The sequence below is a fragment of the Empidonax traillii genome, unplaced genomic scaffold, assembly GCF_003031625.1.
Source record: "Empidonax traillii isolate 1590-97213 ecotype Southwest subspecies unplaced genomic scaffold, ASM303162v1 scaffold331:size1191723, whole genome shotgun sequence".
Lineage (NCBI taxonomy): Eukaryota > Metazoa > Chordata > Aves > Passeriformes > Tyrannidae > Empidonax > Empidonax traillii.
This window is the reverse complement of record NW_020955524.1, coordinates 8655-22386: the sequence shown is the minus strand read 5'-3', so window position 1 is coordinate 22386 and position 13732 is coordinate 8655. Positions and strand designations below refer to the sequence as shown.

The 13732-nt window shown below is 43.7% G+C and overlaps 1 protein-coding gene across 1 annotated transcript; it reads left to right on the top strand.

Moving 5' to 3' along the window:
• The first annotated feature begins 954 nt into the window (after positions 1 to 954).
• LOC114061373 (poly [ADP-ribose] polymerase tankyrase-1-like) lies at positions 955 to 13305 on the top strand. Its single transcript, XM_027891815.1, has 3 exons — positions 955 to 1450; positions 12352 to 12576; positions 13301 to 13305. Exons 1-3 carry the CDS (start codon positions 955 to 957, stop codon positions 13303 to 13305), a joined length of 726 nt encoding a protein of 241 aa, XP_027747616.1.
• The last annotated feature ends 427 nt before the right edge of the window (positions 13306 to 13732 follow it).

The window sequence follows — 13732 nt, the reverse complement described above, 5'->3', positions numbered from 1 at the left end:
GCCTGCCGGGCAGGGAGGGTGGCGAGCGCCGGTACAAGCGCTGGCTCCCCATGGGGGCCGGGTAACCCACCCATCCCCCGCACGACCCGTAAAGAAACGTGGTTTGTTTGTTCACTGATGCCACAAAAGCAGCTGGATGGTGAAACACAAACCGTGGAAAGCCAGCGGTGAGCTGAACAGGGGGCGTACCGGTGCCCCTTAAATATCTCGCAGAGCTTGGATCTGACACAAGGGGGCGTTGCGATCAGCTCGCAAAGCCCTTTCGGAGCTGTGAAATTAAACGATAAGGCGGCTGTGAAGCAGCAGCTGCCCGCACCCAGGAGTCGCAGCCGGAGGAGAGCTGCCTCATGTCCACAGGGTGTTCTCCGCAGGCACCGCCGCTCCTCGCCCTGCCCGCCGGGGCCGCCCCTGAGGCTCGCCCGCCCCGCCCGGCACCGAGCGCTGCGGCCGGCAAGGGCAGCAGTGACAGCAGTGCCTGGCAGGGGCAGCACGGCCGACAGGACCAGCAGTGTCCGGCAGGACCAGCAGTGTCCGGCAGGACCAGCAGTGTCCGGCAGGGATAGCAATGCCCGGCAGGGACGGCAGTGCCCGGCAGGGGCCAGCAGTGCCCAGCAGGACTGGCAGGGGCCGGCAGTGCCCGGCAGGGATAGCTGTGCCCGGCAGGGACCGGCAGTGGCCGGCAGGACCAGCAGTATCCAGCAGGGACGGTAGTGCCCGGCAGGGATAGCAGCGCCCGGCAGAGGCAGCACTATCGGCAGTGCCCGGCAGTGCCCGGCAGGCGCAGGCGCGGCCCTCGCGGGGCGGTGCCACCGCCACCACCGCGCCCCCGCCCCAGGGGCCCCGCGCGGGCGTCACGTCCGCGCGCGGCGCTCGCGGTTGGCGGCGGGGCGGAAGCGCGGGCGGGGCGGTGCCGTTGCCGCAGTGACGGGGCGGGCGGGGCGGGGCGGCGCGAAGATGGCGGCGGTGCCGCCGCGTCGCTCCCAGCACCACCACCATCACCACCACCCGCCGCCGCCGCCCGGGCCGGCCTCCCCGCCACCCGCCGCCGCCTCGCCGCCGCGCAGCCCCAGCCTGGCGCCGGCCGCGCAGCGCCACAGTCTGGCCGGCCCCGAGGGCGAAGCGCCCCCGGACGCGGACCGGCCTCCGGCCGCGGAGTGCTCGGAGGGCGCGGGCGCCGCCGTGCCGGGCCCGCCGCCGGGCTCGGGCAGCAGCTCCAGCGGCTCCTCCTCGTCCTCCTCCTCCTCGTCCGCGTCGTCGTCGGCGGCGTCGAGCCCGGCGGCGGAGAGCCCCGAGGCGGCGGGCCCTGGCGCGGCGAGCGGCGCGTTCCGCGAGCTGCTGGAGGCCTGCAGGAATGGGGACGTGACGCGCGTGAAGCGCCTGGTGGACACGGGCAACGTGAACGCCAAGGACATGGCCGGGCGCAAGTCCACGCCGCTCCACTTCGCCGCGGGTGGGTACCGGGGCCTCCCGCGCCGGGCCGGGGCCGTGACAGCGGGCGGGACGGGGAGGGCCCGGCGCGACCTGGTTCCCCAGGACTGTTGGGAGAGCGCAAGCCTGAGCTGGGAGAAGAGTGTGAGCGTACACACTCGCTGCCCCGACGGCGTTTCGCTACGGGCTGCGGGGGGGTGGCTGTTAAATCTCCTTCCTTTGGAGGGGGAGATCTTGGAGACGTAAAGAGACCATATGGTTTAAAAGTGTGGACGGTGTTCTCTGTGTTTGACACGCGGGCTGCTGCAAACTTGTGCACGTGGGTTTAGGAAGTGAGGAACAAATCCAGGACAGAGTTGACTCCAAGTAAGGGTTTCATATATGTTTTAGCAGCTCAGGGACCCCTGCGATGCACGTGGATTTGGTAGGAAGTTTTGATGTCTTGTACTTTGTAACTTGTTTTCCTTCCATTTGGGTATAGCTGCTGATTGATCTCTGCATATCTAGTGGCCCGAGTGGGCTGGGGAGAGAGATGAAGTGGAACAATTGAACTTAGTAAAAGTTACAGATGTGTCCAGAAAATAATATGCCTCTTTGTGCAGAAAAGTTATTGTGATCAGAATTAATGTCATAAAAGCAGTTTAAACAGTGATGTCCAACAGCGTAGGTTACCGGGAAGTAAATATTACCAGTTGTCAAGTAAAGCTGTTACAGGTTAATGTAATTCATAAAAAGAACGTTTTTTACAAGGTGCATGATCTTCACTGAGAGGACAAGGCACACAGAGTTCACAATAAAAGTAAACCGAGGAGGGTGTTTTAAATCATCAGCCCTAACTCAGGACTTGTACAACTACTAGGTCTGTGGTCGGGCTGAGGGCTTTCTGATGTGTGCCACAGGGCGAGACCTTATGTACTGAAGCGCACAGATATTGTTTGAGCTTTAAGTGGTGCAGCAGTACACATAAATTAAGGTAATAAGACTGTATTGAGTGGTCAGTACTTAAATGCTGGCATAGGCGTCTAAAACACTGTGTTGAAATCAATAACAAAATGGAACATTTTATGGCGTGATGTTGCCTGGAATCTAAATGGTACTGTACAATTTATCAGTCAGATAATGCTCTCTGAGGTTGTATGGGTTTGTTTTCATTTGTTTTCAAAGTACAAGTGGCATTTCACAATGCCCCTAAGGGAACTTTTGGTCCCGAGCTATTTCCTTTTCCTTCTCTCATCCCTGAGCTCTACCCGTGAAGCATGGCCTTATGCAAGTGGAGTTTAAAATATAGTGAACTTCTGGGGCTCAGAGATGGACTTAATTTGGGTGAACCATGGAACAGTAATGCTGGTACCAACTGCGTGTGTGCACCTGAAGTTCTCAATGTTTTGGAAGGCTTGACTCTGTTCTGCTTGTTTTGGATTTAGTCTTCAACTGAGACCTTGCTGCTTCCCTTAAAACTCTGAGATCTCAGGTTGTAACTTCCATGCTAGTACAGACTGTAGTGCTGAAGCTGCAGTGGTAACTTCTACTTTCATTAGGGAAGAAAGGGGACAAAACTTAAGGGGGTAAGACTTCGAAAGTTGATAGCGTCAATAAGATGTTACTGTAATAGCAGTGGAAGGTGATTCCTTGTAGCATTAAGGAAAACAGCAGGTGAAGTTCTTGTACCTAACAAATTCCTGTATCTGTTTTTCTAGATTTAGAGACTTAGATAACTATTTTATCTCAAATCAGGTCATGTCTGATCCAAGTGGATTTGACATGTAATAGTATTAGGCAGATTTCTTATCACAGAGATCTTGAGGTCCTGTATTTTGGAAAGGCCTGTAAGCAAGCATGTTATTTGAATGCAACTGATTTTAGGCAGTGTTCATCTACCAATAATGCAGTGTGTTGATTTCATCTCCTTTGTTGGCAAAAAGGAAAATAAAACTTCTTTGGTTTTGAGCATAGAAATCTACTGTGTACGAAGCTGTGTTTTGGCTGATAGCTCATGTTTATGAGCTGTACCTAGCTGTGAATTGTGTGGCCTTCACTAGGGGAACGGGAGGTTCAGAGTACAATATGTCATATTTTAAACTGCTTTTTTCAAACCTCTTAAAGCTAAACTCTTTTAGTAGAGTTTCGTTTCTGATCTTGAGATTTGTTAAAGAGGAATTCTTCTAATTTCTTTGTCATTTCCCAATTTTAGGGATAGATAGATTTTATTTTTTTCTTTCCCCCCTCCCCCAGGTACTTCTCCCCACTCAGCTCAGTCTGTTTTTTTTCAGAGGTCATTTTTGGCAGCAGTGCCAGGCTGTTAAGTTACTTTTACTGTAATAGGGAAGGACAACTTCTCCAGTTCTAGTTTCTTGTAAAAAGTACTAAGGTCAGGCTTCCATTGAACTTTTTGAGGTTTCTAATTTCAAAATCACTCTTATATCCTTTCTCATGGTAGAAGGACTGTAAAAGGGATGACTTTTGAGAGTGTTCAGAATCCTTGGCACGTGTATAAACTGGGTTAAGGTGAGAATTGAAATATCTGTAGTCAATTATTTTAAAAGCTGGGGTTAGACCTGAAGCTGTTCCTAGAAGCTGGAACCATCTGTGCATTATTCACTTCTAGATAAAATGTGCATGGCCACATGATGTTGAAGCAACAGTGTTATTCACATTTTTATTGTCTGGGTTATCTGAATTGTCAAGTGATTTGAGTAAAGGGGAATCAACTTTTCAGCTCCATGTTGAAATGTCAGGTAGTGTGCTGGCTAAAACTGACCTGCTTTGCTTAGCAGGAATTAGTACGGAGGCCATATCAGGGTGTTATAGACCTCTCTTGCAAGCAGAAAGAGGTTGAACAAAGGATCGTTTTCCTTTCGTTCTCCAGCTGGACTGTTATTCTAGCAGAGCATCTCTTGAAGTTCTGGTTGTCTTTCAGGATGTGTGGTGTTCAGCTTTTCCTTTGCAAGTGATTCGAGGGTTTCTTTTACAGAATTAGATGTGCTTGGAAAGTGGAAAACTTAGTGCTGTGTCAACTGCTGTGTGGATTGCAGGATATTTGAGTCTCTGGTACCAGTGCAAGCTTTGGATATTGTCCAACAGCACCCACGAAGCAGATTCTACACTTGGAAGTGATTGAGTGAATTAAAACACAAAAAAGGAAAGAAATTAAGTGGCCGTATTAATGTATGCATAGCTTTTGTATTCAGTTTATTTCAATGAAAACTAGCCTGCTTATAACTACAAAAAAAAAAAAAAAAAAAAAGGCAACTATGCTAGGCATGAACAAAAAGTTATGTTTGTCTCAGTGTTTTGTCCATACTGGTGGCCGAAAGCAGATGTCAGGGGAAGAGTTAAACACTTGCTCTCTTCATATGATACTTCTCTGAGCACTCTTCCTGCAGTTCGTAGCTCAGCAACTGTTTGAGCAAAACCCAGTTTCGACATGTTATTAGAAGCTCATCCTGTGGTAAGGAGTTCATTAAATAATTGGAGTTGTATTAAAAGTAGCTTGTTTCCTCTTGTGCTTTCCACCTTCTTCACTGGAATATCCTGTGTTCTGCTTAATGATTCTCTTTTCCAAAGTGGGTTGAATGAGGCAAACCATATCACTCCCTTGCCTTTCCACTGCACTCTTTTGATCTAAAGAGGTATTACTTCTTTTCCTTGAGAAAGATCTTAACTGTCATCGTTTATTTCACCAGATCATGAAAATGTTTACTGTATTATATGCCCCTCAATAGCTGAAAAAAATTTGTCGTGCCAATCCTGCATAAGATGATATTGTTGTTACATAGTTGACAAAATACCTCTTTTGTCTGGATAACCAAATGATTTGGTTGTCCTGTATATATGTGGAGGTAGCTTTTTTTCCCCTCTGGGGAAATGCTGTTGACTTTTAGAATGGTTGGATGATTTCAGCCTATGTGATAATGTGCCACATCTTAGAAATACTTTGTGTGGGATACTTCACTTTCAGCCTAGATCCGGATTCTGTGGGTCATTGTGTGGTCTGCGAGTTGGGGTGCCTGTATTGCTCCACTGTGTTTGAAGCAGGTTGGCAGTGATGCTTTCGTGGCTCTGTGTGTCATCCTCCATGCATAACACTCACGTACAAAAGCTGACTTTCTCTGACTTTTCTACCTTTAATATGCCTGAATAGGGAGAACTCCTGTGAAATGTTTGTCTGAAATCCCAGCTTTTTCCTGAAGCCAGCTTGGTAACAGACTTGCTTCTTCCCTTCTGAAACAGGGTTTAGCCCTGCAAAAGGATATATATGTATTTGCTGCTGACACCTTGATTCATATGTTTTTAGGCCTAGTCCTTGCTGGTACGTCATTAGTAATAGCATCTCTTTCAGAAATGACTAGGTGGGTGGACGTGGTAGAAATGAGCTGAGTCCAAACCAGTTTCTTCATATAGCCACAGTCATAAGTTTGTCCAGTTCCACACCCATTTAATGAGAAGCTCAACTTCTTTTTGGTCGTGAAGTTAGCCCCCTCGAGTTCTTGTGCAACACATTATTTTATCTTTACAGTTATTCTTGTTCTAGTATCTAACCCAAGGATATAGAGAGTACTAATGTAGAGAGTAACTGCCGAACTGTGGCTTAATACCCACTTCTGTACTAAGGAAGAGGTGAAAGTTTCCAGGAGTGGCTTTTGGAAGATATGGAGCTGAGATCAAAGAGTGGAGTGATACTTGGCAGTATCAGGCTCAGGCTTGGAGAAACCTGATTTAAGGTGACTTGTTAGAACATCAGTGATGCACAGAAAACCTTGTTTTCTTTTTACTTGTATCTATAGTAGTGGCAAAAAGCTGTTCAGGGAGAGCAGTTTTCTGTAAGCATCCTTTTGATGTCACTAGTAATAACAGTTGGAAGTCAAAACTTTTTGTGAAGGCTGGCTTATATAACCATTCCTTTGAAAATTTCTAGAGTGTACAGCTCTAATCGTGAAGGCAAAGGGATCTCACTTGGATTGGGAAACAGTCAGTGGTCAGAGTTTAAGAGAACTGATCAAGTTGATTTGTCAACTAGCAAGCTGTTAATGATAAAAATGCAAGGTGCTTCGACGTGTGAGAGTGAGATAATCAGCTGGGGAGGCAGAATTGATATAACAGACTATGGAGTATTCCTTGAGGAAGAGCCAGGAAATGGCAAGAAGTAGCTGATATTACACACTCTCAATCTATGCAGAGACACCTGAATCTATCACTCCACCTGTAGTGCAATGTGCAACAAATTAGCTTAAAAACCCTGAAAGCCTTGCTTGAGATACCATTCTTGAACTTCTCTGACTCAGCTTGTTGCAGTTATCTGATGCATCCTCCCCATAGGAGAGGTCTGACCTTACTCAACATCGTTAATTGTAAAGCTAAGTCACTGGTTAATTCTGCCATAAAATTATGCAACTTAAAACAGGGTTAATAATTTTCATCTGGATTCATATGGACAGAATGAAGAATGCAAATCATGTAGTCAATTAGGAATCATCCTGGCAGTCTTTCAGGATCAGAGCCCGCAAAATATACAGTTTTCATGTGAAAAAAGATGAAGGGATGAATTACTGGCCTTGACTTCGGAATTCAGATAAAATGTGGCTTTTGTAGCATTTGTAATACTTGAACTCTGTTAGTGTCACAAGTGTATTATTTTGTGGGAAGTTCAGGTTGCTTCATCTGTGACTAATAACTTGTTCTCTTCAGTTGTCTTCCAATACTTTGTGCAATGTGTCTCCTTCCCATTTAAAAATCCTTTGAAGGAATTTACAAGAGGATATAAATGCAAAATCTCAGACCTTCGGTAATAATGAACCAGCTGGCCCTTTTCCCGAGCTTAAAGGCTTTCTAGTTTACCTAATTAAATCACTCAGTTTAATTGTGTTCTGTCTCAAAAGGTCGTGTGTCTCTAAGACACTCTCTTCCACTTCAAGGGCTTGTGTTCTCATATAAGCTCTGTTTAGTGTTCTGACAAGAGGGGTCATGTTTAATAAGAGCATCTTTCCTGCTTTGCTTAAGGTCACAGTAATACCTACAGGTGTGCTGGACACAAGCGTGTTACACTTTTGTGAAACTTAACTCCTTTTGGAGTAATTGTGTTCTTAAGACCAAGCAGGTGAAAGGAAAAAGAAAAATATCTGGTGAGAATTAGAAATCTTGTGTGTCGTAAGTCAAACTCTGCACATAACAGCAGCTTTGCAGAGGTTGAAATTGGCATTTGGAGGAATTCGTGCTGTGTTTGTGATCAAGTGAGAGTAGTTGGGCAGCAGATGAAGCAGTACTGCTGTACTTAAACTGATCAAACTGACTACTCATGCTCACTGGGGAAAGAGCATTCTTTCAGTTCTAGAGGGACGTTCATCTATTTGTTTGGTTGGGTTTTTTTACCAAACTTTCTGAAAATGAGTCTTGAAATTGGGCAAGGAATTGTGTCTTTTGAGGCTATTAGAAATAGATTGCAAACTGTTACCATATGAAAGCTTGTGACTAACTGAAGGGAGGTTTAAGGTGGAAGCCCTAATAGGAGTGCGTAACAGAGGGTATCAACTGGTGCTCCGGTTACTTTCCTTGTGTTGCCTCTCCCATCAGTCATTCAGCCTGCTCAGCCTGTTGCCTTTTGTTCCTTTGATTCCATGCCACGAGATGGGACATGACAAGCTTGTGGTCTCAGAGCAGGTTGTGATGGAAGAGCAGGATGTGTTGTCATGGCAGCAGTAGTAAGTAGTGTTCATCTTGTCTGATGGCTTTTTATAAGTTTTATTTAGCTTAATTTTCAAGCTGCCAGTTTGCTAACTAAAGCCTTTTTCCAATTTGTACCTGTCACTTTAGGCTGAAATTGATAAAAAAAGACAATAATACAACATTGGCAGAGAACTAGTTAAGTGGTGTTTTCTCTGAATTGTTGAGTCTGTCTCTTAATTTATATAAAACTGTCTTAGCTATGTCCAGCTCCTGGCTTTCACTAAGCCTTAGTTGTCAGTTGTTTCTGTGAGATGACTGGAGTAATCAAGAGCCTGTCAGTCAATCTGAATTTTTGCCCTTTTTTTGGTTTGGCTGGCAACTGTTTCACCCTTAAATTTCAGATGTTCTCTTGTTGCTGCCTTTTTGTAATGGGATTACTACTTACTTTCTCTCCTGGACAATGCTTTTTGAGGTACTACAACCTGCCTGAGAATTCTGAATTGTGTAAAGAAGCTAAAATGAGGGCACCGCTTGTGCCTTTTACCTGTGTGAAACAGCCCAGCTGATAAGAGACCCTGTCCATGAGTGTGCTGTTGAACCTCACAGGTGAATCTCATCAGAACAAGCTTGCATGCTGGCCCTTTAAATGGGACTCCTCTGTGGTTTCTCTGGTTTTGGATGTTTTCTGTAGGAATCTACCATTTGTTTGTCTTTTGGGTTCTTTGATTGCAGGTCCTTTCTTAGGAACTCTTCCTTAGACTTTGTAAATTAAAGTTGCAATGGAAATATGCAAGAGTAGTGTCTTTAAATTCATCCTAAATAACAACACATAAGTTGCTTCAGTTTAAACTGAATCGTATGTGCTTCATCTGTCACAAATGGGTTTGCATGTGTTTTGTTTTATTTTTTTTAATGAAAGATGACCCCGACACTGTGGGAGTTCTCATAACTACAACTGCTTTATCAGATTGGGTAATTGATAATTTTAAAGACTTTCTGGCACTTTGTCAATTCAACATCTTAGGTTTGCAGATAGTGGTGGGGAAGGTGTTCCCATAATTGTTTCTCTGAAAGGTGGATGGTATGGTGGGATAAAATCACAGTAGCCTTTACAGCCTCACAGTGCTTTTTGAGGACTGAACAGAAGAGGCAATTCACCAAAATAGTAAGGTATTTATTTCTGGCATTTCCAAAGATACTCTTATCAATGACTCCATGTCCAGCAATACCTTGAAGAAGTATGTGTGTAGTCCTGAAAATTACAACACCAAACAGTTCGAAAAGGAATCTTGATTTTCAGGTATAGTCTGATGGTTTTTCCTTGAGAGACAAGAGGTACATGTAAACCAAGTGCTTAGGTGGTTTCAGCACTGTTTTTAATAGTTCAGCTATTGTAGCAAGCGTGGGTAGAGCCCCTCTCAAATCTTCATTCGCGAAGCCTAGCCATGTAGTAGTTCAGCTATAAAAACTAAAGGCTAATAAAATCTGTTGATTCACTCTTTAGTTGAAAGCACCCTTTCCTAATTCTTGTCTAACTCAATTTTCCTTTTCCAGTCAAACAAACAGTATGACTGTGGGAACTTCAAGGGTTTAGTTCTTGTTCTTTATGTCCCAGGCCTGTTAGCTTTACTCGGGGAACAGATATGCTTTGTTTGCTGTTGCACCCATTTAAGCTGTCAGTTTCTATTTAGAGACTTACAGGTGAAGTTCCTTGACTGCTTTATAACAGGAACAAACAAATAAAAAGTTTTCATGGTAGAAGCTGCAGTGATTTACAGTAGCAGTGGCCTTGCTGGTGGTTCAGTTAAGAAAAATATGTTTTCCGGTAGCAGTTTTGTCATGATAAATAATTTTAATAATACTAGTTTTGATTCACATGCTTCCGTTTCTGTAGTGAAATTTCTGATGTGCAGTGATCTCTATATAATGTACCAGAAAGCTTTGACTCATCTGCAATAGCGGACTAAAATTGTATTGCTGAGTGGGGTGTCAGTCTGTGGGCCCCTCCATGCAGCTTTTGGGACTCAGCTGCTTGTGGAGCAGCTGCTGAACTGCTGTTTAGCCCCATGTATTAAAGAAAAACAACTTTGAGCAGAGACCAGCGTGCTAACTTGTAATGGTCCAGCATCTCTGCTGAAGCAGCTGAGGGCTCTGTACAGTGGGAATGGGGGACCGCTTAAAGAGATTGAAAAGTAACCAGGCTGGACTTACTAGTTTGGAGCCCCTGATCTGTGTTACCTCACGGGATTAACCGAGGAGTGAACTGCTGCAGTCTCTACTAGACGTGAGTGTCTGTGTTTGTATCCGTGGTGTCTTCCCCAGATGCTTCTTCCATCTGCTCGTTTGTGTTTTATACAAGAATACTTCTTTAGGCTGATGTAAAGATTTTGTTAAACTGTTGTCAGAATTCTCAAGCCTTGGTAAAAGGGGCATTTTTTTTTGTTTTGGCTCTGCATTAGTCAGCTTCTAGAAAACTTCTGTCCTTCAAAGTGTGTTGAAGGACTCAGTGCCTCACTGAGGAGACAGTGTAAATTCCTGCAGAAAGGCCAGCCTGCAGCTTGACTGAACGCTGGATGTCAAGTTGCAACGTTTACCTCAACTGGATAAGCTGATGTGGATGCAAAGCTGCTAGATCTGGCTTAGAGATCTTGCCGTATGGACTGTGGGGGAAAAGCATGCTAATTCCAAGTTACATGTCTGCATAGCTGTAACTGGTGCACTGCTCTGGTAAAAAGGGGCCTTAATTCGTTGAAATGGAGGTCCTGTTCAGGGACTGCAGCTCTGGGGTAAAACATTCCAATTTGAGAGGTCTTTGTGCATGAGTTGTTGCCTTTGATGGAGGGCGCTGACTTTTGAGAACCATTTCTGTCACTGCTGCAGCAGCATTTTGCTGTGCTGTGTTACATGGCCATCTGGAGGAGAACTGACAGCTTCTTTTTTGCACCCCTTGGTTTATGTCTTCCAGAACTGACACGGTGCCTTTAGTTATGTTTTTGAGAGTGTTTTGTGCACTAATACAATCTATAAGCTGTGACATTTAATTCAACTGTTTCATAAACAGAGTTCATACATACCTAAGTTGGTTGGTATAGATGATTACCAAAAGACACAATAACTCTTGAAGTGACACTCTTTTAAAATCTGCAGTGATACTACTTTTAGCCCTGAGGTTTATAAGAAATGCAGTCCAGCCTTTGAGATACAACCTAGTATAAAAATGAACACTTGTGTTTTAGTTCAAACTGTCCATCTTGATTTTTTCCCCCCATCCTCTAAAGCAGAAGGCAGTGGTCTCCAAAGTAGAGTGTGCAAAATATTTAATTGGGGTGCAGGAAGAAAATATATCTTGTACTGTTAATAAATATAATGGGAATTTAAAACCAGCTTTTATTTTATCTTTATCTCAGCCTTTTAAAGTTTCTATTTTTGTGCATGTTTATAATCTATGCAACAGTACAGCACTGCATGTATGTGACTTTATAATTTTTTTTGCTGATAGCATGTGCAATTAAAAGTTTAGAGACTGCTGTACTAAGGCATTTGGGGCAATAGGGAACAGATTTGGGCAGTGGAACCCTTTCCAGGTTTCATTGTAGACAAGAGGCTAAAGGTGTTGGGGCCTGGCATAGTGATGCCAAATTTTGAAGTGTATTAGTTTAATAATGCTGACTTTGTGGTGGTGTCTTCCCTGGTCATAACAGAGGGTATGTGCATAGGCCAAGACCTTCCTGAGGCATTATGCCCCAGCTGAGGCCTCGAGTCATCCATCAGTTGGAAGTTGTCAGACTCTGTAAAAGAGTAAGAACGTATTTTGGGTTGAGAGAAGGTTGTTCTGCTTGAGCACTGGAACTGTCCTTCAGGGTTTATTAATGTGAGGTTTTCTTCTAGATGAAGAGCTATATCAAGAGATAGTATGTAAGATGCTTGCTTTAGTTACATTTAGATTATATATTTTTTAAAAATTCATAATAAGCTTTTCTTGAAAAAGAATGGCAAGCCTATTGTAAAACTTCTTAATGAGATAGAGTGGCAGCCAGACAGGTAATTGTAATACAACACAGCTCATCTCTGCCATGAGTGTAAGTGAATTGTCCAGCTGTTGTTGGAGCAGGTGAGTATAGTTCCACTTCACAGTGAACTGAACTAAAAAGTGTAAGAAGGACATGAATAATGTAGTTTGGTACCTGTGCAATGGAACAGTTAACAGTTTTGAACATTGTCGTGTTTTGCCAGGCAAATGAACAGAAATATGTTCTCTTACAGGTTTTGGAAGGAAGGATGTTGTAGAGCACTTGCTACAGACAGGAGCCAATGTTCATGCCCGTGATGATGGAGGGCTGATCCCCCTTCACAACGCCTGCTCCTTTGGTCACGCTGAAGTGGTCAGTCTGTTACTGTGTCAAGGGGCCGACCCAAATGCCAGAGACAATTGGAACTACACTCCTTTGCATGAAGCTGCTATCAAGGGCAAGATAGATGTGTGCATTGGTAAGCATCTGCCACTGGTTATGTTGCAATTTTACCAGATATGTTTGTGCAGTTGTAATTGTTTATGTGCTGAACTTGAGACGAAGAATATTGCTTGTTCTTAAAAGCTAGCTTCTTTTAAAGTAGCAGGTGGGTATAGTGGTAGTAATTTAAGACTTACTTTTTCGTGGTATATAATACAAGTTTTGCAGAACTTGCTTCTGAAAAATAATCCTAGAGTGGTTGGGTGAAGTCTCCTTGCCTGTTAAGTAACAATATTTAAAATCTGAATATATAAGTTTGTCTTTCCTGGTTGCTTTCAAGAAAACTAGTTTTACTAGATAAAGTCTTTGCTTTTCGAGCTGCTTTATATGTTGTATTAGTGGTTAGGAGGATGGTTAATCTTTCATTCTGTGCGGTGGGGAGAAACAACCTAGTCCTTTGGAGCTTTCCAATGCAAGTTATAGGACACCGTTGTTCACGGTGGTGATCTGTCTTCAGTATGTGTTTTGTAGCCTGGAGCCAAAGCAATTTCAAATGAAATTGAACACTTCAATCATTTTAAATGTGTTGAGAACATATAAAGAGCTTTTCAGTCAGGTTGTCTATAACTTTTGTGGGGTTTTGAGTGTAATTAGTATTACTTAGTTTCTAAATGGGAACTTCTGGTTTTTTTCTTTTTTTTTACACTCACATCAGTTTCTTGAAATTACATATCAATTCTGGCTCTTCTCACACCTTGCAGCTTGAGTAAAATGATCTACTCAGCATTGTGGTTTTTATCAAAAGTGTAAGGGAAAGCCTGACTTTGAGGAACTTCAGTTAAGAATATGAACTATATGTTCTAAATATTATCCTGATAACAAGTCACAATTTTCAGAATTTCAAATTTTTTTTTGCTGAAAGTTTTATTACGTTCCTGCAGAGAAAGCTGCAAAACTTACAGACAAAAAATCTGGTGTTATCTTTATTGCAATACTTAAGTCATTACTTAAACATCAAAAATTGAGGGAAAGTAAGTTGGAGGTCACACAAATATAATTTTTCAGTCTGTTTCTTCTTTTTTACAAGGGATATGATGGAACCCATTTTATCTCTGTGTGCAAGGTAAAACATTTGGAGAATATTCTGTAGAAATTGAGTGTAGTTGATTATTTGGCAGTACTATGGAAGGAGA

Excerpts from the sequence above, each read along its gene's own strand:
- LOC114061373 (XM_027891815.1), top strand. The coding sequence starts at position 955 with ATGGCGGCGGTGCCGCCGCGTCGCTCCCAGCACCACCACCATCACCAC. Across the intron at positions 1,451-12,351 it reads GCCGCTCCACTTCGCCGCGG|GTTTTGGAAGGAAGGATGTT; the intron begins GTGGGTACCGGG and ends GTTCTCTTACAG.